This window comes from Pectinophora gossypiella, chromosome 3 (genome assembly GCF_024362695.1).
Source record: "Pectinophora gossypiella chromosome 3, ilPecGoss1.1, whole genome shotgun sequence".
NCBI lineage: Eukaryota > Metazoa > Arthropoda > Insecta > Lepidoptera > Gelechiidae > Pectinophora > Pectinophora gossypiella.
The window spans coordinates 245,216-270,980 of record NC_065406.1 but is presented as its reverse complement, the minus strand read 5'-3'; the positions used below and the strand labels follow the sequence as shown (position 1 = coordinate 270,980).

The following is a 25,765-nucleotide window of genomic DNA, read 5'->3' as shown; positions in this document are numbered from 1 at the left end:
ATGAGCCCAACGCTCAACCACTGGACCACGGAGGTCGTTAGGCAAGAGATCAAAACACACATTCGTGTTTGAGTACTGAGTAGGTGATGGTCGACATTCAATATCTACGCTAGTATCTGTGTTGAACACGCTAGCGATAGAAGCGATGTAAATATGAACGTACCTTGAAATATTCGCCGGCGAGGTTATCAGTGCTTAAGTCATCTCCCTCTGTATATTCCCAGACTGAAGGATCCGTCGAGCCTTCCACCTGGAAAAATAATTTCTCATATTGTAATGGTTTATACTACAGGCGTCCTCACTCATCGTATGGTGAGGAGAGTTATAAGCCCGAAGGCCGAATTCGCCAACCTTAATGTCACAGTTATTAAGGAGCCGCTAAAAAAATACATACTGACCACATGACAGATGCAAATGCACTGACAAATAGCACTACGGTACGGCACTTTGGATGAATTTTAACTCGTGCGTTGGGATTTGATTTGGATTGTTCTTGCGTGTACGCAATAATCCGCATCCTCCTGCATGTGTGCTACGCGCATCCAGGGTGTGATTGGCGTTATACTGTTGTGTGCGTACCGTGACAGCCGTGGTGGTGGGCGGCGTGGTGGTCGCGTGCTGGGCGGCGGGGCGCAGCCCGCCCAGGTGGATTTGGCCGTACAGCATGAGCTGCTGCCACGCCGACACGTCGATGGGCGCCGTGAAGCCCGGCTCCTCGTGCCCGTCCGCCTCCACGAACACGCCTGCACGATAATAATAAATACCACGGGTGAACATTACGTAGCATGAAATTCCGTGTAATTATTACGTTGCGGGATTTTAGTTGTTTCTTCCGGAAGAGAGACCCGAGCACGCACCGCGTATGGAGCCCCTGGCCAGCGCCAGCCGCAGCGTGGTCCAGTGCGTGTGGTCTTTGCGCGGGCGCAGGCGCCGCAGCGCGGGCAGCGCGGCGCCGCCCACCCGCCACTGCACGGCCACCTGCTCGCGGTACAGCCCCACGCTGAACCACGACGAGCGCCCGCCCTCCGCGCTCTCCGCGTGCAGCAAGGTGCCGCCCATCTTGCTCCTGAAACATTCAATACATTTTTTCATTATCATTTTTCACTGTAACTTCGACCTTCGCCTGGGGACAATGTTAACCGTATCCACATAAGACACCCACCTGTACGTGATGGTGAGCGACTCGGGCAGGTCGAGCGTGTCGGCCGCGATGCCGACGGTCTGCGGCACGCGCAGCCGGTAGCTGAGTGTGGTGTTCACGCCGTCGAACGTCGCGTTCGATACGCACTCGTATCTATGGAATACACGACACACTTGTATTGGGATCATGAGATTACAGATTTGTCCTTTCAAAGTTTTAAAACAGTCGCGTTGCTGCAGCGGCGTTCTATTGAAGCAGGCGCTCTAGACCAAGACTTTTAATTCTGGATCGGTCCCAAATCCGGTTCGATATATTTTCTATCAATTAAAAATCAAATCAAGTCCGTACCCGCCGTCCAGGTTCCGGCAGTGCGAGTTGAGCGGGCAGTCCTGCAGCTGGCAGAACTCGACCTCGGTGCACTGCTTGCCCTTGTACCCGCGCGGGCAGGCGCAGCTGTAGTCGTTCCAGGTGAGGTGGCAGCTGGCGTTGTGGTGGCAGGGCCGCGAGGCGCACGCGTCGTCCGACACCACCCCGCGCAGCACGCCCGCCGGCTCCAGCGACACGCGCCCGAACGGCGGCGGCAGCTCCAGCCCCGCCGCCTCCAGCGGGAAGAACTGCACCACCGTCACGTTCACGCCGTTGGACACCTGGCGCGGGGAACGTGTCACATGAGTACAATGACATTTATGACGCAAAAAACTGCTTCGAAAGTTCGTCGGTCCCGTGCTAAACAGATAGCGAGGTTGATCTTTACATAAGGCATTTCATACCAGAACAATGCGTCACTTTTCAGGTATGTGAGTGCACCACATAGGATTATTGGTTGAAAAAAGATAAAGAGTCGCTATTATTATATCATCCAGCTACAGATGGCCAGCGGGGAAACATAATATGTACCTGGACGTCCTGTATGACGCCCTTGAAGTAGTCGGCGTCGTCAGGCTCGCGCGGCGTGGTGGAGGCGGGCGCTACCGTGCTGGTGGACAGGGCGGCCGCGGCCGGCTCCACGGGGGGCAGCGGCGCCGGCGGCGGCCCGCCCAGGTACAGGACCTGCGGGGGTACAACACTCATTACCAACAATCCCTGCTATATTTTTTAAATCCTCTTGGATTACAAAACAAATTCTAGGAAAAACTTCATTTCAGTTAATTCTCATTTTCGACATTTCGGTATCGCAGATTAGAAATTCACTTACTGAACAAACTCCTGCGCAGGTGTACTAGAATACTAATTGAAACAGTATGTAATATATTCCATTCTTATCTTGTAACTAGTTAATTGGGAAAAGAGTTCAGCTTTTTATAGACCTCTCACTTGTATTATCTTTAACAACTAAAGTAATAAGTTACCTGAGCGTCGAGTTGTTTGGCGGCAGATATAGATTTGCGGAAGTATTCCGTTCCGTTCAGCTTTACTTGTACGAGCGTTGAGTTTCGCACCACCTACGAGAATCAATACAAGCATATCTTATTACTGCTACTGAAATTTACCGTTTTGTTTTTATAACACCTTTGGCAAATACATCATTTACAAGTCACCATCAGCCGTATGACGCCCACTGCTGGGCATAGGCCTCCCCCAAAGATCTTCACGACGATCGGTCCTGCGCTGCCCGCATCCAGCGGCTTCCCGCGACCTTCACCAGATCGTCGGTCCACCTTGTAGCGGGTCTACCCACTGAGCGTCGTCCGACACGTGGTCGCCACTCCAGAACCTTTCCGCCCCAGCGGCCATCGGTTCTCCTCGCTATGTATCCTGCCAACTGCCACTTCAGCTTTGCATTTACAAGTAACTGTGGTTATTTCAACATCGGTACCGGACTGGCACCAATTCATCTTACGTGCAATTTTCACCAACATATTTGGCTCGACCATTATAGACGGCGATACGGCTCACCACCTATCACGTTGATCTAACAGAAAGTCAATGAGGCGTGGGGAATTAGTTCATCTTGCGATGGATGTACCTCAACTCTTGCATGGACTACCACAAATTGGAATATTGCCAATCACGACTATATAGTAGATCTTATGTTACGTCGTGGTATTTGATTCATTGAGTCTTTGATGTTGTGTCGTACCTCAATGAGATGCAGGTGTCCGTTGTCGAGCCTCGTCCCCCCCACAGTATAGTCCTCGGGCGTCTGGTTGAACCGCAGGTGCACCAGCAGCTCGCCGCCCTTCAGCGATGCGCCTACCAGCGTCTCGTCCGTCTGGCCGTATCTATAGGGAAATATATATGAATTCGTTCTAGCTGTAGCTATTCTGATGGACCGAACAAAAGACAAAATAAGTTCACCTGCGTACCTTTTAGGGCATGTCATAAAAAAACTAGACTGTATTTTCTGTAATGAGCGATAAGCTGATTATCCGTTACAGAAGGCACATCATAAAAATTGACTGACTGAATTTATCTTTTGATCACTTTGTGGTTCTGCCTAGTTGCAAAAGACATTGACTCTCACTGTGAAGTCACAGGTTCGAATCAAGCACGGGTGTAAACCAATAATTTTCGAATTTGTTAAGGAATTCGTTTTTATTGGGTTGGCAGTCGCTTCTGTATAAGAATAATTCAAAATCACCTCGTCAAATCATAGCTGTCATCACCAGACCTGTCTAATTCAGGTTAGATAAGCGGACTGTACAAATGGGATAATGCTAGGGAGATGTATATTTCTGGGCTTGGCATAGGGGGTTTCGAGCGTGAGTATGTGTGTACCTGGGCACGGAGCCGAGGTAGAAGATCTGTCCGGTGGGTTTGCGCGTGCGGATGAACATGGAGATGTCGAGCGCCGCGTGCACGGCGCGGCGCGCCGCCTCGAACACCTCCACCGACACCACGCTGTGCGCCCGCGCCGCCTCGTGCCCGAACGTCGCCGCCGTGTAGTCTGCGGGAGAACGGGCGTTAGTGTGGGAGGTCGCAGGTGCTCGCGCCCTGCGGCAGGGTATACGTACTGTACTGGCAGGTGGTGCCGAGGTACGGGCGGGGGCAGGTGCACACGAAGCTGGTCCAGTGGTCGGCGCAGGCGCCGCCCGAGCGGCAGGGGCTGGGCTGGCACTGCGGCGTGCGCGGGCAGTGCGGCCGCACGCCCACCAGCTCGGCGCGCGCCACGCTGCCGTCGCCCGCCTCGCCCGCCGCCCCCGCGCCCCCCGCGCCCTCCTCCAGCTCCGGCGCCGTGCTGTTGGACTCCTCCGGGAGGACCTGCCGGAGATTACAATAGAGGAGTCCTTGGTCACCGCTCTGGTTTTATAACTTGGATCAAGATATACCCCGTGGAGCATGAAACTCGTTTTAACTTTTATCTCTTCAATCAAAGTTTTGGCGGACGAAATGTGTGTCGTTTATGAGACGTCTCAAGCTAATTGTTGTGGACAAAAATCCCAAGATTATTGCAAATATATAATAATCAATAATCAATAAATTATCGATAAAAGTAGCCATAACCCTTCGCTGTTTTATAAAATCGAGATGGGGTCTAAGATACATGTACTGACCCACTGGTTATTGACGACTACGTCTTGGAAGCAGCCGACGAAGAAGTTGGGTCCGTGCGTGAGCGTGGCGTAAGAGGAGCCGGCCGTGCCGAGCCGCGTGCTGGGGAATGACGTCACCGACGAGTTGTACGCCTCGTTCTGGCTGATCGGGTAGATGGTCTGCTCCTCGTTGGCCGCCAGCACCAGGTGCGACGAGTTTATCGTCACGAACACCTGGACGATGCAGAGTAACATCTCGTTAGAGACCAAAACACAGACAAATCATGTCAGTAATTCCTAACTAGGGCTGGATTAGTCACGACGAGTCACCAGCAATCGGCCAGCAATCCACAGGATGTTTAAATACTAACACTAAGATGATATGGCGACCGGTTCATCAGCCCATAATAATGACCCATAAAAACATTACAAACCGAATCAAAAAGTTCGGATGTAAGATAACTGGAGAACACTTATTGATTGTACTTCAGTTCTATTCTATCCTTCATAAAGTCACGCCCGTTATTTCTACAGACCCACAAATAAACCTTTGGAGCCAATAATTGGCTGGAGTCCGCGGCCCACGGATTGTCTCCAGCGTTGTGTGCAATATTTATATTGTATTAGAAAATAACTGACCTTTTGCCAATTACTGTCATTGAGGTTCGATCCAATGAAGACTCCCTCCCACTTGTTGAGCAGGCTGGAGTGCAGGTTCAGTCGTCCGTTGCTGAGCTCGAGGAAGAAGTACGTGAGTCCGCGGCCCATGGCCAGCAGGCCGTTGCCCAGGGTCGTCTTGAACCGGAACGAGATGTCGTAGCCTTCTTCTCGGGAGGTGTTTACTTCGGCGTAGCTGCTCTTTTCCAGAGACATCGTGGTTATCTATGGTTGGAAGAAGGATTAGTGGCGCTTTCCGAAGATTGGTATTTAGTAGGTATAAATTATGGATTTATCAAGAATGTTTTTTATACAAAACCAGAAAGTAATTAAGGTATGGAACGAAAAATGTAATCATCCTGGCTTAATTTTGAATACAGAGTTATTGTTTCTATTATTATTAAACTTGACAGTCGCTTCGAACACCGAACTAACGAGGAGTATACGTAGATACATAACAAATTTAAAAAAGAAATTGGAGTCTGGAAATAGCAACAAGCTGTTTGTTGAGTTGTGGTACCTTCTCGCAGGTGGTGCCGTAGTGCCCGGGCGCGCAGGAGCAGTTGAACCGGTGCATGGTCTCCTGCTGCAGCCAGGGCAGGCAGGTGCCGTTGTTGCGGCAGGGCTGGCCGCGGCAGCCCGTGAGCACGACGCTGCAGTTGCGGCCGCCCCAGCCCGCCTCGCACGCGCAGAAGTACGACGCGCGCCCGTCGAAGCAGCGCCCGTGCGCGCACGGCGTGTACCTGCCACGGGATACCTTCGTAACTCACATGCACCTGCTTACACTTAAACGTTTCTTTCTTATTCGCTGCTAGTCGTATAACACCACCAACTCACAGTGGAACAGCGTTATGAAGGGAGCTCCATACCGTCACCGGTTGATTGAGGGGAGACTTGTATCCGATGGGAAGTATGTATAGGCGATTTTTAAAAAAATGCTATAAATTTCTTATACCTGGCGTTAATTGACTTATTTATGTTATAAGACAGATAAAAACATTTTTTTATGATTATAAATGGTAGTACTGACCGGAGACACTCGTCGATCTCGATCTCGCAGTGGTCGCCCTCGTAGCCGGGCAGGCACTCGCAGGTGTACCCGCCCACGCCGTCCACGCACTTGCCGTGTCCGCAGGGCGACTCCGCGCACTCGTCGATGTTCACCTCGCAGCGCGCGCCCGTCGTGCCCGCCACGCACACGCACTCGAAACTGAATGGGTACACAATTCAAAAAATAATAAATTACAAACGACTGTCATGTCACTTGCAAGTTTACAATTTCCCGCCTTTTTTAAAAAGTAACTTTTGACAGTTTTATTTTTTAAATATACTCAATAATATTTTCGATTTATAATTCCGGAAAGGCAAGGGATTAAAACCCAAGCCTACCTAGTCTATTTCTTTTCTAATTTAGTGGCCTAGTTGCACAACCTTTAAGCCAAGTTAAAAATATTCGTTCTTTGAAACGACACGATGAAGGTATGTTCCGATTATAAATAAATACTATTCACTTGTACATTTTTATGCAATAACATATTGATGATAATAATATAAGCCGTTGTGTCGGGCTGCTGGGTCAAATGCCAACCCGCACTGGAGCAGCCTGGTGCTCCACACCCTTCCGGTTGATTGAAGTGAAGTATGTGCCTGATAGTGGGACATATATAGGCTGTTTATGTTACTTTGATTACTTCTATGTTGTCAGTATTTGCGGGGATCTATAATTGACTTTGACACTAAAACTAGTAATAGTTTAATTATTAGTCAGTAAATGAATGCTGTTGATCTCCCAAATAATAAATAAATAAATAACAATATTGGCAATGCGCACCCGCTAGCGTTTTCAAGGGAGAAGGGTTGGTAGAAGACGTTGGGCAGCAGCATCTGCGGCTGCGGGCCCAGCTGCAGCGGCGCCGCGCCCGCCGCGCGGTACAGCGACGCGTTGCTGCGCTGCACGCACACGCCGCCGAACTTGCACGGGTTGCTCTCGCACTCGTCTATGTCCAGCTCGCAGTTCTTACCTAACATGACACGGAGGCTCACGAATATACCCCAATTGCGATGGTCAGAGGTACATTCGGCACAAGATAACCCAAGTATCCACACCTCACCGAGTCTACTGTTAAACCAACGTGATAGGTGGTAATAGAATAATATATCTGTTCATACCTGTTAAAACGCAGCATAGTTAGACTGACAGCAAGACAGATGTATAGTACTTCGCCTAGCGCGAAAGAGACGAAAGATATGTTACTCTAACCATGTTACGTTTTAAGGAGTATTCTTCATATAATTCACAATATCATTTACTGAAAAAGTGAGTTTCAAAAGAACCTTATTATATGTACTTACTGACAAGTCAATAAAAAAATATTTCATTCATGACAAATTCTGAATAAATTACAGATTCAGACAGGAGTGTAAGCAGCAAAGAAAATGGGGTAATTTAAAATATGTTGAATTAAATGTATGATTGCTGTAAACGACGACGAAGGGCATGGACCCGGATATACTAAGTTATTATAATAAATATGTAATAGCGTTAATTAAGTTTGTATTTCAGTAAATAATTATCTGTGAGTAGTGAGTGTACCGGTGTATCCGGGGTAGCAGTTGCAGTGGTAGTCGTTGACGTCGTCGACGCAGGAGCCGCCGTGGCGGCAGGGCTGCGACAGGCACTCGTCGATGTTGACGCCGCAGTCGTCGCCCGTGAAGCCGGTGCCGGCGCACGAGCACGTGTAGCCGTTCAGCGCGTCCACGCAGCGCCCGCCGTTGCGGCACGGCTGCGACTGCAATGCAAACACGATACTGTGGTAAACACACTGTACACACACGCTTCGCAGAACACACCTAATGAAATACGAAGACACGACACGATAAAAAATGTTGTGACTATTGTCCCTGTCAACTGTGGAATTGAATCCGACACAGTCTTATTTATCGAGGTTTAATTGAAATACTGGTTCCAAAGTTAAGTAACATATTAATCTGTCGCGTATCTCATTGTATTTGAGGCATCATTTATGTCGTCAATATTTACATTTTACAACATAATATGTAACCTCGACTAGTACAGAGTTCATAATGGTCGACTATTGTATTGTATTATTTATGAAACAATGAATATAATTGCGAAATAGTTTGAGAGTAACGTAAAAGTGTTAATAATAGGCAATAGACGTACTCCAAATTTAAAACTTTCTCTCTGTCTCACGCGCAAACAATGTATATTATTGTTTCACACGCATTTTCTTAACTACTATGTTAAGTTTAGTAATTCGTGCAAGATGTATTGTGTAGTGTACAGTTGTATAGAGATATGCCGCGGGAGCATAGCCGTTGGGATCGAAATATGCACAAAACGAGCGTATTATATGAAGCAAGGATCATATTATAAAACTTTCCCCATCATTCTTACTTCTTTGGTATCGCGTAACAACTAGCGTTTGTCTTACTACGCAATGAGCGGCTGGTCAATCTATGTAGCGGACTCGTGTAATTTAGTATTGGGGGCACATCTCTCTTGTTTCTATGATCTATAGTGTAGTGAGTGAGTTACCTCACAGTCGTCGATGTCGATTTCACAATTGGGCCCGGTGAGCCCGTCCTGGCAGACACACGAGTAGCTCGCGATGCCGTCCACACACGTCGACCCCGCCGCGCAGGGGCTCGTCTCACACTCGTTTATGTTGATCGAACAGTCCTTGCCTACAAACAATAACATATCATTACCATACACTTACACAAATTACACATAATGACAGGCTAATGACAGTAAACAAACCGGTAAAGCCCTCCATGCAGGTGCACTCGTAATTGTTCTCTAAGTTCTGGCAGGTGCCGCCGTTTTTGCACGGCGACGACAGACACTCGTCGATGTCTTGTTCGCAACTATCTCCCGTATAGCCTATACACAAGGAACATTCAATTAATTACAAATACAACATTTATAATATTCAAAAATATTGGTAACTATGGACCATACCTGGTTTACAATAGCACTGATAGGAGCCAGGGACATTCACACACACTCCTTGGTTACATATCTTCGGCATCAAAATACACTCGTCTATGTCCAGTTCACAATATCGTCCTGAAACAATATTTTTAAATCTATAACCACCACATATTTATTCCAAAACAAAATTATTCACAAAACTCATACCTTTAAATATAAAAAACCAAATAATCGCCAAATTATTCAATTTCAACATTTTGCAATATTTATAGAAGATATTTGACAAAAAGAAACTAAACCTAAATTAAATTACATTCAACATAGAAATTAGTCACATTTATTTTAACAAAAGTTTACTCAAGTGTGTTCTTGCTTTGGCGCCAGTAGATAAAATGAAAAAGAATAACTTGTCCTACTTCCAAGCGCTACAGCGAAGGTGACCTTTGTATTATAGCCACTTCTTCACAAATACAATAGCTAATGCAATGAATACGCTAGATGACTAATTAAAATATTATTTCATAATTTACAATAAGTATTCCCTAATTGCTTTTCCCATAAACATCAATATAACCGGTAACTATGCGATTGTTACAAAACCGGTTTTTAGTATCGGCCGCTTTGGCCAGCACTAGTTAGTGTCAAGTCGCGCATTTGTCAAACAGACAGCTTGACCTATTTCCCGTACGAAATTATTTTGTTGAGATCATGGTAACATAAAATATGTACATCTTAACATTACATTGCAAATGATAAATCAATTAGAGTGAAAAGACACAATATTCGTCAAGCATGACTTATCAAATGCAGAACATTTTGAGGTTATGTCGTAGGCGTTGTGTATTATTGGCAAACAAACGTATTTGTCACGCGAGAACGATCAACGGCGACCAAATAAAAGAAAGTGGTAAAAAAACAACACAGGACAATGGAAATTTCAGTACGCTCTTACAAGAACATAAGGATAAAATAACGTTCAGCTCATACTTGGACCATGAGAAACTAGAGTTAGGTTATTTTAAGTACTTTATCAAAACCATCAAGGATGCTAAGCATGTACAGGCCAAAGAATACCAAGATAAGAGTCTGCCTCCTCTGCCGATCGCTCTGAGGTACTGTGTAGATAAAGATAGGCTGTTAACTGATGATAACAAGGACGGCAAAGTAAGTCAACCTGAATCGACTTTTCAGTTGCCCTACGGTAACACGGCGCGTGTTGATATCAACGAAGATGAATTAAAGTCAACCCAGACTATTCAGAATAAAGAAACTATAGATGCAAAATCTGAATTTGATCACTCACACATTGATCAATGGATGGTTAACTATGAACATTTTGATGATAGTAAGATGACAGAATCAGAGGAGCAAGAATATTATTATAACTTAACGGATGAGTGGTCAAACAAATATGGCACTCCTGACCCAAGTGCAGGTGTGAGCAATGTGCCGTGTGGTGGGTGTGGAGCACTACTGCACTGCAGCGACCCCGCCATCCCCGGGTACCTGCCCAGTGAGATCTTCAAGCACCGCACTAACATTGAGCTGAAGACTATGGAGTGCCAGCGCTGCCACTTTCTCAAGGAGTACAATGTTGCCCTGGATGTGAGTGTGCAACCAGAGGAATATGAAAAGCTGCTGCAGTCTATCAGGTAGTTAAATATTGATTTTATTATGTCTAATTATAGATTATAGAAAGATGAGTCAGTAACAGTTTTATCTTTGTCTTTGCTTATTATTTTGTTTTAACATGTTCAATTGTATATTGCAAATAAATTGTGAAATAATATAACTGTAATCTTAAATTCATTTCAGATATGTGAAATCATTGGTGGTTCTAATGGTAGACCTGCTAGACTACCCATGCTCCATATGGCCCGGCATAGTTGACATCATCGGCACTGACAGGCCTCTCATCATTGTTGGGAATAAGGTAAGTTACAATAAAATAGTTACAAAATTAATTATGTCTTACCTTTAAAGCTTGAAATATAATCACTTAATGTGTTTTTCAGGTTGACCTACTTCCCGGTGACAGTTATGGATACTTAAAGAGAGTCAAGGAATCTCTAATGATAGAACTTAGCAAGACAAAATTATCAGATGCCAACATCAGATATGTGGGGCTTATATCAGCCAAAACTGGCTACGGAGTAGAGGATCTCATCTCTGCCATGTTTAAGTATTGGATGGCAAAAGGCGACGTGTTCCTAGTGGGCTGTACTAACGTCGGCAAGAGTTCCTTATTCAATGCTTTACTTCAATCAGATTACTGCAAAGTTCACGCAGTGGACATTGTCAAAAGAGCTACAGTCAGCCGGTGGCCTGGCACCACCCTAAACCTTTTGAAATTCCCAATCAACAGGCCCTCTGGCTGGAAGATACAACAGAGAACACGAAGACTCAAATCTGAAGCTAGAATATTAAAAGTCGAGCAAGAGATTCGCAATGCCCAACTACGAGGCAGACCACACCCAGAGGCACCAGCTCTCATCGGTCACATTGGAAGAACATTTTCAGATGCCCAAGGCCATTGTGATGCTTTTGGTGGAAAAAAGGAAAAACAAAATTTAATGGTGTTAGATGAAAAACATGAATTATTTGCTCAAAGTAATTGGCTTTATGATACTCCCGGCGTCATACACCCAGATCAAATATTGTCCTTGCTAAGCACTGAAGAGTTACTGGCTACCATACCTAAACAAGTAATAAGGCCACAAACATACTTCTTACATAAAGGGTATACATTATTCATTGGAGGTTTGGCCAGGATAGACCACATAGACTGCTCTTATCCATGTCGATTTACAATATTCTGCTCGGAGAATTTACCAATTACTGTGACGAAGACCGAGGATGCAGATGAGGTGTATGATAAGTTTCTGGGCACTGAGTTGTTTGCGGTGCCTATGGGGGGGCCAGAGCGGCTCAAGAATTGGCCTGGATTGAAGAAAAAGGAAGATATAATGGAATTTCCAGGAGAAGGACCAAAGTGGTGTTGTGGTGATATAGTGCTGTCGTCGGTGGCGTGGGTGTCGGTGACGGCCAAGAAGGGGTCGCTGTGTCGCGTGGCGGCGTGGACGCCGGGCGCGCGCGGCCTGCACCGGCGGTACCCCTCCGTACTGCCGTATGCTGTCACCTTGAAGGGGAAAAGACTACGCGATACTCCTGCCTACATGATTGGCAAAGTATTCTCTGACGATAGATAAATCCGAGTTATATTGTGCATTTGCATTGTGATAGTAATGTATGTTGATTACAAAGAATGTATGAAGTGTATTAAAACAATTTAAACACAGCGACAGACGTTATTTTACTTAAACTTGTATAATTGATGTTTATAATCAGGGCTATAAAATCGGTTAAGCTTGCGCTACCGTTTTACCGTATCTTACATTTCATACCGGTATAATAACTAGCATAACCTTAATTGATCATCTAATGGTATAATTTGACTACGAGGCAAAGTATAGACTTAAAAACTACTGTATTTATGTATAATAATAAAAAAGTTTATTTAGGTAAAACCTTCGACACACATACACATTTACAACATTAAAATATACACACATTAATACATAGTTGGAAAACATAAAGGTATATGGATATCGCTGTATACTGCGTGTAATGTATTGGTGTCAAAGCAAAAGGTGTGGAAATAAATAAGTTTAGAAAGTTCTACGAGATGTCAGAGACGTCTAGATTTGAATACGCATTTTGTATATGTATTTCTTGCATATTTTTTTAATTGTGTAAAGGTTTGATAATACTAAGTTTGTATTGTAGATATATAGTATGCGTACCATTGTTCCCGGGCGGGCACTGGCAGCGGAAGAGTCCGTTGTCGAGCGCGAGGCAGGTGCCGTTGTTGCAGGGCGACGACGCGCACGCCGACTCCGCGCCCGCCGCGCTGCAGCGCCACGCGCCGCCCTGCTCCACGCACTCCTGCCAATACACGCACGTGTCAAACTGGACAGTTATCGACACTAGGGGCTACTGAACATTGGTTTTGTTAAGGCCTTTTTATAGTATCAGATCAGTAGCTAGGAGGTCATATATGAACCAACAATGCTACAGAGTACGCGAATGGGACCTGGCGTGTGGCATTGTCCAATAGTTTGTAAGTAAAATTAGAGCTACTGGGCCTGGATAATGGCAATAGGTTGTGGGCAGTGGGTGTATATAACCCACAGCTATGTTATGTGAAACATGATGCGCTGGCGGCACGCGTTACCTGGTGGTGCCCGCAGCCGGCGGCGCGGCAGTCGGCGGCGTGGTCGCAGGCGGCGCCGCCGTAGCCGGGCCGGCACTCGCAGGCCGCCTCGCCGTCGCGCTCGCGGCACGTGCCGTGCACGCACGCCCGCCCCCCGCACGGCTCCCCCGCCGCCGCGCCCGCGCCCGGCGTCGCCGGCGTGTCGCAGCGCACGCCCGTCCACCCCGGCTCGCACTCACAGTGAAATCCTCCGGCCTGTGTGTTTACACACATCATATCATAACGCTCTAAAAATACAATAGATTATTTTTAAATTATTATATGTAATTTAACACAGCAACTTATACTCTTGCGATGATTTGTGAGAGTGTCTCGCTCGATAGTACTGTGAATTTAATCGAATTCCACACTTAATGTGATAAATTAAATTGTCAAACGTGTAGTGCGTGTTAAACTGGGTGCATCAAAAATATATCGTGTACAGATGTACTCGTATTTATATATATATGGTCTTATCAATCATCAGTCAATATATATATATATATATGGAAAAGTTCTATACGTACTTTAGTATTTAAATACATGTGGTAAGGGTCGCTTTCCATTGAATCGGAGAGGAGAGAACACGTGCGGAACCGAACAATCACAATCACAGTGATTGTCAACTCCACTTCATTTCGTCTCCATTCGTCTCCGCTTTAATGGAAAGCCGCCTTAAACTCTACATAGCCAAGTGAACATATGTACAGTACTAATGAAACTACTACGACAATAAACGTCCGTTCCAGCCAAGCAAGCAGCGCGCACTACTCACGCGGTCGTGGCAGGCGCGCGCGTGGTCGCAGGGCGCGGCGCCGCAGCGCTCGGCGCGCAGCTCGGCCAGCGCCTTGCCCGCCGCCGCCGGCGCCGGCGCCGCCTGCTCGCAGTACGCGCCTGGCGCGGGCACACCACGTGAGCGCGGCACAAGGCACACGGCACAAGGCTCGCGGGACACGGGACACGCCACCAGAATAACAACGCACCTAACCGCCCATTTTATACGTGGCATAAAGATCTCGATGCCTACCGGACAGATTGGTAGCAGTCCGCAGAAAACCGGCACTACTTTGCCCAGTAGTGGGACAATGGTATCTGTCTGTTCGGGCGGATACAAACGTAACCTAATTTTAATTTGACAGCTCTTTATTATTAGCGCAGTCCTTCATTTACAAAATGCGTCTTTGCTATGTGTTACCCATTTTTTTAAGGCTCCGAACCTCAAAAGGAAAAACGGAAACCTTATATGTGTGTTCTACGGCTGGACAAAGACCTCCTCCTTCTCTTCCCAACCATCCCTGTTCTGGGTCTCATTTTGCGAAGTATTATATATACCCAGAACGGTAGTAGAGTCCAGTTAGTTACACCGCGATAAGCTGTATTTATATTTATGTAATAATCAAGTCTTTAAAAATGAATATAATGTAGTCGCTTATATTCTGGTGGCAGTTCCGCATGCATCAACAAAGTAAACAAATCACAACACATTAAATTCACAAAACAAACAAACGTTAATTCACAAACATTAAACCATTTCTGAGAGTAAGCGTCATCAAAGCAACGAACTTGAGAAATATGATAGACATTGCGATTCAATTCTAGAAAAAACTATACAGCAAATGCTCTATAAAAACACGATTACGCTCAGAAATGTCTTTAAATATGAAAGACAAAACCATTTAGACACAAATAAAATATAACTGAACAATATGACAGAAAACATTATGTTCAATGGATGCATTATAAAGTAATTCGTCCAAGATATTAAAACATATATGCTACATTCATTTCATTTTCGTATTTCAAACTTGGATTTGTTGTTCGAACAGCAGAATTGAGCCAACTATTATACTGTTACAGAGTACTAATCAGCACATATGCACGGCACAGCGCACGCCCTACCGGCGTAATTACACATTCCATGCATGTAGATAACATTAGGCCGTCCGCCCACTGTGTAGCCAAACTGCCGTAGTTTATACTTGGAATTTATTGCCTGATACTAAACACAACGCTATACTATAGTCTACGCGCAAATGCTAATCACTACTCTAGAGCGGCAGGAGAGGGGAGGTAGACAAACTTCAAGTGACTCAATCGGTCAATCAATGTCAGTCTAGTGAGGTCTAGTCAATCACACACCTCAGGCGGTGACCAGCACTTGCGCGCATACTTTATAAAGGCAGTCACGTAATTCCGCCTCGTGCTGTAAATGCCTAGTAGGCAAGCCTTATACTACGTACACAAAATAGTCAACTTGCACATTATCAAGGCGCGAGGTGCATACCTTTGTACCCGGGCGCGCACGTGCAGTTGAAGTGGTCCGGGGCGAGCGCGCACGTGGCCCCGTTGAGGCACACGCCCGCCTCGCACGCGTTCTCCAGCGTCGTACAGTTGGGAGACAACCCCGCGGCGCCTGGGGATAATCCGTATAAGAGAAATATACGTGTCCTACTATCCTTCTAATCTTTTGGATGTACATAACATAAACAGCCTATATACGTCCCACTGCTGGGCACAATCAACCTGAGGGGGTATGGAGCATACTCCACCACGCTGCTCCACTGCGCGTTAGCTAATTAAAAAAATGGCTAATAGCCGGGACCAACGTGCCCTAAAAGCACCGAATTATTTTACTTTTTCGGACAATCAGGTTCAAGCCAGTAAAGTCCTTACTAAACAAAGGACAGTCTCACAAAGTGATTTCATCAGCATCCCCATCGGGAATCGAACCCGGATGTATGGAGTTATAATAGAAATCCATGAGCTCCCTGTCTAAACCCGTGATGATCCTGTTTCAATCCGCTAAAGCCCAATGGAGAACGCGTGACTTACATCATAGTGTTTCGGGTTCAATCCCGATACAGGCTCGAAACGGGCTGAATTGGACTTTCATGTTTTGAAGTATGAATCACACATAATTGACATAACTTTGTTTCCAGAATTTATGCTTGGTTAATGGCAATAGGTTTGCCCCCTATTCCATGGGACTTAAACATAGCTGACGAGGAGTGGGTACTATGTAGCTTTGCCTACCACTTCGGGGATATACACGTGATTTTATGTTGTTATGGAGCTACAATATCGTAGACTTACCATAGTAGCCGACATCACACACACAAGTGACTTGTTTGGAGATCACGACGCCGGTCACCATACTCGGCATACCTGTGACATAGAGAGAGATTACTTCACAGAAGCGACTCCACTCCACTTTTCGACCGATATCAGGTCACATTTCCGGAAAATACTTTCTCAGGCATCGTAAATGTTTATCAAGTGCTCAACGAAGAAGGAAAACATCGTGAGGGAACCCACATTCCCGAGAAATGCATTTTCGGAGGGATTTAGTGTTGTGTGAGGAAGCGATTTAATGTACAATATATGGGCAATCACCGGAGTCGCGGCAGTGGGAGCGCGGCGGGCACACGTGGTCGGCGCACGAGGCGGGGTGGTCGGGCGCGGGCGCGAGGGGCGTGGGGGGCGCGGGCGCGGGCGCGGGCGCCAGCGGCGCGTGGCACGTGGGCGGCAGCCAGCCGCGCGCGCACACGCAGCGGAAGCCCGCGCCGCCCGCCTCCTCCACGCACGCGCCGCCCGCGCCGCACGGGCCCGACGCGCACGCCGACATCTGCAACACAACACGCGTCACACACGGCACCCAGCACGGACACCCCCGCCCCCGCCCCCCGGCCGCCGCGGCCACGCACCGTGTGGCAGCGCTCGCCCGTGTAGCCGGGCTGGCAGGCGCACACGAACGACCCGTACGTGTCGTAGCACACGCCGTGCCCGCAGATGCCGCGCTCCTCCAGGCACTCGTTCACGTTCACCTCGCACCGCGCGCCTGTGTACCCTGCAAGAGCAACAACCTGTTGTAACGACAAATATCACGCCTGGTATAACTATTTATAGTATGCGCAATAAAACGTGCAGTGTACTAGAATTTGATGTATGTATGTTATTTTCGTGTACAGCTGGCCTAAATACGTTCAAGCACTAGTTACCTGTATCGGTGCAGTCGCAGGTGTAGTTGTTGATGGCGTCGATACAGCGGCCGCCGTTGAGGCAGGCGGCGGCGGCGCCCGCGCACTCGTCCACGTCCGTCTCGCAGTTGCGTCCTGTGTAGCCTACACACACACGAGCGTCATTAGTCAGCGCTAGCTTTATACAACATGCGTTACATGAGTAAACTAACAGATTATTGGCAGTTAGGTACTTTTAATATAAAATTAAATAAACTACATTACGGTAATTATAAATCATGATTATGTAAACATTTATCAATTTAAATGTCATGTCAAAAATTCAATTCAAAAAATAATGAATTAGGTCGAAATGTAATGAATAAGGGTCTCTGAAAGTTATTTACGATCTACTTTTAGGGCTTTTAGACTAAATAACTTTTCAGTATTTGTGGTAGTAACTAAACACGCTAGCACCTACCACGAACCAAGACAATGGCATGCGTATAGTTACCGGGCGGGCAGGAGCACACGTAGGAGTCGTGCGCGGGCGGCACGCTGCAGCTGCCGTTGTTGCGGCACGGGCCCGCGGGGGTGCCCTCGCACAGCGGGTGCGGGGACACCTCCAGCTCGCAGAACACACCTGCACACGCGCACACACACACACTTAACAAAGTATAAGTACATGATTTCGAAAATGGAAAGATAGGTACACTATACAGAGCCAAAGATTCTAGTTACTTAACAACATAATACAACACACCACAACGAGGAGCTCGGTGGCGCAGCGGTAAACGCGCTCGGTCTGCGATTGTTGAAGTTAAGCAACTTTCGCAAAGGCCGGTCATAGGATGGGTGACCACAAAAAAAAGTTTTCATCTCGAGCTCATTCGTGCTTCGGAAGGCACGTTAAGCCGTTGGTACCAGCTGCATTAGCAGTCGTTAATAACCATCAATCCGCACTGGGCCCGCGTGATGGTTTAAGGCCCGATCTCCCTATCCACCCTACCTAGGCCCGTGCCCCAGCGGTGAGGACGTTAATGGGCTGATGATGATGAACAACATAATATGAAAGATTCTGACTATTTCACTCAACCAAGATGTACCTACATTATCGCAGTTTGACTCATGCATTAGTTTAAAGACAATTAATCAGTAGGTAGAGTTACCTAATTATCAAAGAATAACACTACGTATAGAACGGTAACTCTCCGCCCCGCACCAATTCGTGTCGATCGCTGACCTCACCCCCTCTGGGTCTTACTTTAGTCTTAAACGGTCGCGCGCGTGCGTGGACTGTCTGTCTCGCTTGCACTTATGCTTATGGTAACACACGATAACTATCATGGATAAACTCGTTGAAGGTCCATTTAAAATGTTCGAATCTACGTCATTTCGCAAGGTGTTATGGGTGCGCAGAAGAAATTGCACCAGCAACACATCTCTTAAATTGAATTTTGTATGGTGTGATATGAGTGTGTACCATGGTAGTCGGGCTCGCAGACGCAGGAGTAGTCCCCGCGCACGTCCTCGACGCAGCGGCCGCCGTGCTGGCAGGGCGCCGAGCGGCACGGGTCGCCCGCGTCCACCTCGCAGTTGTTGCCCGTGTACCGCGCCGTGCAGTGGCACTCATATCTGAAACACATCAACACTCATCATTCATCACCATTAATGATGTCTTTTTGTTTTGATAAGCCAGTCATTAAAAACTTCTGTATTTCTTTGTTTTGGTAACAAGTATGCATACTCGCTAGCTTAAGTAACACAAATATCCAGGAGAGAGGCATCATAGGCTGTAATACAAGTATTCTTATACTTAGTCAGCTATGGTACCTACCTATTTATATCTGTGTCTAAGACTAAGCTATGTTAAGGAAAGAATTGTACCCACTTTTTTGGCAATAACAAACACATAAAAAACATTACAAAAAACAAAAACCCAAGTGCAGTGACGTACACGCATCAGCTTTTGCTGCTAGTGTACTTAATAAATAATAATAATAAATTATTATATTTTTTTATTAACTTAAGCGCCACGCTCTTGCCGGTGATGCATTCTCCATTTTCGCCTATCAAAGGCCAATTCTGTGATTTATCTTACAAGACACGACGTTCGCCTTTTCTTTAATTTGGTCCGCTTCCTCTCTTTCTTTCTATTCTCTTTATAAAACCGTCGTGACTTACTAAGTGTTCAATCATTATTCGTACGGAGGTAACATAAAATGGGTTAGCTTGAGTCGCAAACACCCCGCTTTGCCGAGAAGCGCCCCGACTACAACTCCCAAAAAGAACTTTAGACGATTTGTGCTCGTGACAACGTAATGACAAATAAATAAAGAGTTCATAACAACTACAGACATACATAAACTCACTCCTATTTCCCACCGGGGTAAGCAGAAACTATGGAATTCCATTAGCTCCATTCGATCTTGACACACTTCTCTTGTTTCCTCCACATTTACCAAACGTTTCATACACGCACGCCGGTTTAGAGTAGATCGTCAACGATCGTAGATGGTCCACGGGTGTTGTATTTCATGAGAACCCAACATTATTAGAACAAAATACATATAAGCCGCGAAACACAAGCATTATTATTATGTACGGTAGATGTTACCTGTCATGTCGCGATATGCAAGTTCCGTGTCGCATGCAGGGTTCATTGTAGCAATGGTCTTTCGGAGGCTCGCGTAGAACGTCTTTTCTGTCTTTACCTGTTCACAGAAACACACATAATAATCTCACGGAAAGGATATTAAACATAATTGGCAATATCTTCTATTATTCCGCTCGTTTCAGCAGCATCCAGCGCAGTAGACATTAAACATTTTGGATACGGTATCTGTACAGGTAAACGAACGCTCTTGGAAATTGACACATGTCATTAAGGCCAGTCGGAACCCTTTGGACGGCATGACTACCCTGGCGAATGCCTCCTCGGGTTGATCAAGGGGAGGCCTGATGCCAGCAGTGGGACGTTTATGTTATGTTATGTCGTTTGTGATAATAGCATACAATGTAGTTACATTCGTCAGTGGTGAGCGGGCAGTGTCCGAAGACGACGTTGTGTAGCTGCGCGTGCGCCGCGTGGAACTCGAGCTGCGGCCCCTCGTGCACGCAGCCGCTGAACACGTTGCCCACCAGCACCACGGCGCCGCCCGCCTCCAGCGCACCCATCGACAGCAGCTCCGGGTTCCACGTCACGTTAGATATCACCTGCACAAACATAATTACAGTCGGCGCGGTTTCTTACATTGATGCACAGTGGAAAGCTTAAGTTCCTTTAAAGTCATAAGACCCAATGCCCTTTTAACAGCCAAACCCTATTGTTTAACTATTCCGTCAACGGCCTCCGTTGTCCAGTGGTTGAGCGTTGGGCTCACGATCCGGAGGTCCTGGGATTTTTTTTTCATAGCGGAATGGAACAGCGTGCGGAAGAGCGAAACAGAACACGCTCCCTCGCTCACAGTGACTGCAGTCTGTTCTCCTGCACTTCAACTAATATATTTTTGTCATTTTCTTCTTCGTATTTTATCTCGTTTAGGTATAGCAAGTGAAAGCATTTTACATCTGATCTTACTTCCAACTTACTGAAAAACTACTTAACTGATAGAAGAAATTCACAAATACCGAAATTTTATTTATTTTTGGCGTATTATGTTACAATATCATCATTAATAACAATTTGTATCCTAATATATCCTGTCAGGATATCGTAAAGAGGGCCATTTTATAGCAGCCTTGAATAGAAAGAGCATATATATGTAAAAATGCGTTCTAATCGTCCTATGTTGTCCAACCTGCTCTACACAACATTGCTATAATATCTGGTTCACGCCACCGCGGGTGAAAACTTTCACGCAAAGCACAAAGCACTCTCGCGCAAAGCGAAACGCATTCGTAGAATTAGTTCTTTATACTAAAACATAACATCAAACTACAAATATGTATCTAAAGTAATACAGCGGAAGATACGTTTTTAAACTTGTTTCTTTAGACAGGTAGGTTTTGTCGTGTCTATATAGTGTCGTGTCTAGCTAAGGGTGTCGCCGTCGACGGATACGTCTGGGAGGACATCATCATCATCATATAGTGACATCGTCTTACTTAGTAGTGTCGTGGGTTTGAATCCCGGCTTAGGCTCTAAACCACTGAATTCGATTTAGTTATTAAGTTTGAATTCATGTTTTGTTTGTGCCCAGTAATAGGGCAAGTCTATTGCCATCCACTCATTTTTTTTTTCATTAATTATCAATTGGAAAATAATCTATCAATTGGCGCGTGACAAATTACTACTCCTATAGTCAAAACACGTCTGTATTCTCTATTATCAATAACGTTATAATCGGACAATATCTGAAAATATTACCTGCAACCGGAAATATTGATCACATTTCCTCATTTTATTGGTATCCTTGAGTAAGAGCGTGCATTCGATACAGGAGGTGCGCGCGCGCACCGCGTGACTCACGAAATAAATGGCAATGTCAACCACCGCCGCCGCCGTCGTGCCAAACTGGATGTACGATGCGCCATTTATATTCCGAACACGACGTGAGGCGGCGAGGCGCAAAATATTTGTCACCGACTTATAAACTTCAGGATAATTAATGACAAAACACGAATTTCAACGACACTGGTACATTAAAACAATATACTTTAGATTAGGGGGCTACCTTTTATTATTAAAAATATATGGTGACGCCCCTCCATACCCCCTCCGGTTGAATGAGGCTCATCTCGTTCAACAGCCTCGTTCAACGCAGGCCTCCGCCTGTGTCCAGCAGGACGTAAATAGGTTATTTTATGCATGAAGGACGACGGGCTAATATTCGGATCGGTGGATAGAGATGTGTGGTGTACCTGTTGGTCGGAGTCGACCTCTAGCAGCATGGAGGGCGGGTTGGGCCGGTAGCGCAGCGCCACCCAGTGCCACCGGTTGTCGAGGGTCTCCCGCGGCAGCCCCACCTCGCGCCGCTGCTGGCCCGGCCGCGCCCACGACACCACCACCTGCTCCACCGTCGCCGTCACGTGCAGGGTGTAGCCCTCGAACCGCTGGGAGAATAGACCGCCGCCTGCAATTGACGCATATATAACTATGAGTTTGCGTATCTTTAAGTAGGCAACCGTAACAAAAATACTTTGCAAGATAGACGTACTTGACTTATTTAAATGTGGGTTTTAATAACTTGGTGCTCGCAATTCAGGAAATGACATCAGGAAAATCGTACAGAGATGATACACGCAAAACTCACACACAATTATTTTTAGCCAGTCATCACATTTTAGAAAAAGACCATCGTTAACTTATAAAATACAATACGAAGTCTAAACTTTATAAACATCGCTTTTTTAACTCCAAAATTCCGTAGGGTAGGTAAGGTGGATAGAGGTGGCGAACCAGAGACGTCTCTATGACGATATTCAACCCTACCACACCCGTGGAAAGTATCCCGTGTAACTTGAAACCTTGGATATGGTATCAATGTCAGCGACCCGCCGCCCGCGGGGCCACTGGTGCGGTTATACTAGGGCGGCAGGTGCGACAGAGCGGAAGACATTCCGACAGCTGTTACCACTATCTTGCAGCGGAAATACATGTTTTCAGCACATATGCAGTGTTAGATGGAACATAATCGATCGTCCTAATCTCGACTGATACATCACTATGCTAATGAACGTCACAACACTAGCTTCTGTACTAAGACAGATATAACTCGTACCGCGCATTGAAGTTTATATTCTTCTTCTTCTCTTCAGAGTGGAAATATTAGAAGCATACATCAATGAAAATGAGACGCGACTGTTAGTGATGTCTTCAATTTTCATAAAAATTTAACATAATATAGCCCCCGAAGGGGTAGGCAAAGGTGTATAGCATATACACCGAGTCATCTCCAGCGATGTTTAAATCGCATATAATAGGGGGGGAGCCTGTTAAAACTGGCACTGATTATGGAAACCACGTGATATTAATTGTCTATGATCCAAACATAAAGTCAAACACAGTTTTTTTAACTTTTGAGCCCGACCCGGGATTGAACCCGTGAAATTACGATATAAGTCACGCGCCCATACAGGGCTATCACGGATGACAAGCTGTTCCTTTTTATTGACGTGACTTGTCATAGATTACCTCGGATGGGTTTCACAACTTGGCAGGAGTTTATGAACTTGCTTCATGCCAAAAAATACTTAAAAAATGACAATGGGCACTTTTGTATGAAACTTGGTCCAAGAACCTCCACTGATGAGACTTATATGTAATGAAAGCTTATGCTTTCCCTATGAATCTGGCAAAGTTCTATCAGATTCTGTCCCGGGGTTCTTTTTTTACGGCCATGTTTGTCCTGGCTAAAAATGTGATAAAATACAGTGGGAGCTAAAATCGACTCAAGATTTGTTGCTGGATAACTAAGTCTACATAAATAATTATGTATCATATTGTATATTATTTTAAAGAGAATCTTTTCCAGAATCCGAAACATAAAAAAAAACAAAAAAAATCTTTATGTAAGCGAATTATACTCAATTTACATCTGCAGCGCCATTGTTTCTCGGTAGCTAAGTTCAAGTTTCATGCCTTTTACCCCTTCCAAAAGTATCTTACCGATTTTTTTTATATTGCTTCCGGAATTTGATCTGAGTGATAATAACAAGAAAAATAAATAGACACCTCTCCGATAGAGACCGCCTAAGCTATTGCCTATTGCAAGAAATCGTCATCATTAGCAAGTCATTACGGTATTGCGTATAAGCTTATCAGCAACTTGGAACTTGGTCCAAGAACCTCCACTGGTGAGACTTGCATGTAATGATAGCTTATACTTGTCCTATGATTCCGGCAAAGTTCTATCAAACTCTGTCCTAGGGTTTTTTTACGGCCATGTTTGTCCTGAGTGTACAGTAGTGGACTGCAAAATCACATCAGGATTTGTTGTCGAAAAACTATTTAACTAAGTCTATATACATAAATATATATCATAATGTATATCAATTTTAAAGGGGAAGGTTATCAGAATCAGAAACACAAATAAAAAAAATGCATTATGTAAACGACTTTTAGCCAACTCACGTCCGTAGCACCATTTTTCTCAGCAGCTACGTACGAGTTTCGCGCCTTCCAACCTTTCCAAAGGAGCCCAATCATTTTTTCCTTCTTCTGATATTGCATTCTTAACTTGACAAGTGACAACAACAAGAAATAAAATAGATACCATTCCGATAGAGGCCGCGTAAGTTATGGACCTATTGCAAGATAACGTACTCAAAGGCTAGTCATTATAATCCAACAGACGTAACATGATTAGAATGCGGGAGGACGCAAATGTAGTATGTTTTCTTTCACCACAATCTTGTTTTATTAATCCAGGCTTATAGCTTGTATTATAAACAATGCCGTATGGTACAACAAACGTATCGTAAACGTAAGGTTGCCTGGTAGTAATTGCTACCTTGGCAATAAAGCCGCCTTTTGCACCAGTTATTGCCTGAACTTGTTTAATCTTTCGAACGCCGGAACGCGGATCTCGACCAGACACAATGTAAAATCTATTGTGTCTGGTATCTCGGCATATGAGAGGTTAATAAATGTGTTACAATGACTCTATTGTATACAAAAGAAACACATTTATTAAACAAGTTCAGGCAATAACTGGTGCAAAAGGCGGCTTTATTGCCAAGGTAGCAAATACTACCAGGCAACCTTACGTTTACGATACGTTTGTTGTACCATACGGCATTATTTATAATACAAGCTATAAGCCTGGATTAATAAAACAAGATTGTGGTGAAAGAAAACATACTACATTTGCGTCCTCCCGCATTCTAATCATGTTACGTCTGTTGGATTATAATGACTAGCCTTTGAGTACGTTATCTTGCAATAGGTCCATAACTTACGCGGCCTCTATCGGAATGGTATCTATTTTATTTCTTGTTGTTGTCACTTGTCAAGTTAAGAATGCAATATCAGAAGAAGGAAAAAATGATTGGGCTCCTTTGGAAAGGTTGGAAGGCGCGAAACTCGTACGTAGCTGCTGAGAAAAATGGTGCTACGGACGTGAGTTAGCTAAAAGTCGTTTACATAATGCATTTTTTTTATTTGTGTTTCTGATTCTGATAACCTTCCCCTTTAAAATTGATATACATTATGATATATAATTATGTATATAGACTTAGTTAAATAGTTTTTCGACAACAAATCCTGAGGTGATTTTGCAGTCCACTACACTCAGGACAAACATGGCCGTAAAAAAACCCTAGGACAGAGTTTGATAGAACTTTGCCGGAATCATAGGACAAGTATAAGCTATCATTACATGCAAG

The 25,765-nt window shown here is 45.3% G+C and overlaps 2 protein-coding genes across 2 annotated transcripts in view; one reads left to right on the top strand and one right to left on the bottom strand.

The window, feature by feature from the left end:
- LOC126382257 (protein crumbs) overlaps positions 1 to 25,765 on the bottom strand; it is a 56,238-nt gene that overhangs the window by 8,335 nt on the left and 22,138 nt on the right. Inside the window, exons 3-35 of the mRNA XM_050032067.1 lie at positions 22,301 to 22,512; positions 20,464 to 20,653; positions 20,055 to 20,151; positions 18,921 to 19,072; positions 17,952 to 18,080; positions 17,480 to 17,602; positions 17,186 to 17,328; positions 16,875 to 17,106; positions 16,575 to 16,646; positions 15,766 to 15,894; positions 14,210 to 14,375; positions 14,009 to 14,138; positions 13,464 to 13,697; positions 13,033 to 13,174; positions 9,257 to 9,364; positions 9,056 to 9,178; positions 8,831 to 8,979; positions 7,865 to 8,060; positions 7,103 to 7,292; positions 6,302 to 6,481; positions 5,792 to 6,014; positions 5,254 to 5,496; positions 4,636 to 4,848; positions 4,096 to 4,342; positions 3,860 to 4,028; positions 3,222 to 3,363; positions 2,491 to 2,583; positions 2,039 to 2,191; positions 1,490 to 1,788; positions 1,163 to 1,294; positions 858 to 1,066; positions 580 to 743; positions 164 to 250 (exon numbers count right to left, since the gene is read on the bottom strand). Coding sequence (XP_049888024.1) covers positions 164 to 250; positions 580 to 743; positions 858 to 1,066; positions 1,163 to 1,294; positions 1,490 to 1,788; positions 2,039 to 2,191; positions 2,491 to 2,583; positions 3,222 to 3,363; positions 3,860 to 4,028; positions 4,096 to 4,342; positions 4,636 to 4,848; positions 5,254 to 5,496; positions 5,792 to 6,014; positions 6,302 to 6,481; positions 7,103 to 7,292; positions 7,865 to 8,060; positions 8,831 to 8,979; positions 9,056 to 9,178; positions 9,257 to 9,364; positions 13,033 to 13,174; positions 13,464 to 13,697; positions 14,009 to 14,138; positions 14,210 to 14,375; positions 15,766 to 15,894; positions 16,575 to 16,646; positions 16,875 to 17,106; positions 17,186 to 17,328; positions 17,480 to 17,602; positions 17,952 to 18,080; positions 18,921 to 19,072; positions 20,055 to 20,151; positions 20,464 to 20,653; positions 22,301 to 22,512 — 5,471 coding nt within the window. The remainder of the gene's footprint in view (positions 1 to 163; positions 251 to 579; positions 744 to 857; positions 1,067 to 1,162; positions 1,295 to 1,489; positions 1,789 to 2,038; positions 2,192 to 2,490; positions 2,584 to 3,221; positions 3,364 to 3,859; positions 4,029 to 4,095; positions 4,343 to 4,635; positions 4,849 to 5,253; positions 5,497 to 5,791; positions 6,015 to 6,301; positions 6,482 to 7,102; positions 7,293 to 7,864; positions 8,061 to 8,830; positions 8,980 to 9,055; positions 9,179 to 9,256; positions 9,365 to 13,032; positions 13,175 to 13,463; positions 13,698 to 14,008; positions 14,139 to 14,209; positions 14,376 to 15,765; positions 15,895 to 16,574; positions 16,647 to 16,874; positions 17,107 to 17,185; positions 17,329 to 17,479; positions 17,603 to 17,951; positions 18,081 to 18,920; positions 19,073 to 20,054; positions 20,152 to 20,463; positions 20,654 to 22,300; positions 22,513 to 25,765) is intronic.
- Positions 9,876 to 12,533, top strand: LOC126382210 (nitric oxide-associated protein 1). The gene is made up of 3 exons (XM_050031984.1): positions 9,876 to 10,881; positions 11,045 to 11,162; positions 11,245 to 12,533. The coding sequence occupies exons 1-3, from the start codon at positions 10,022 to 10,024 to the stop codon at positions 12,436 to 12,438; spliced, it is 2,172 nt and encodes a 723-aa protein (XP_049887941.1). The 5' UTR covers positions 9,876 to 10,021; the 3' UTR covers positions 12,439 to 12,533.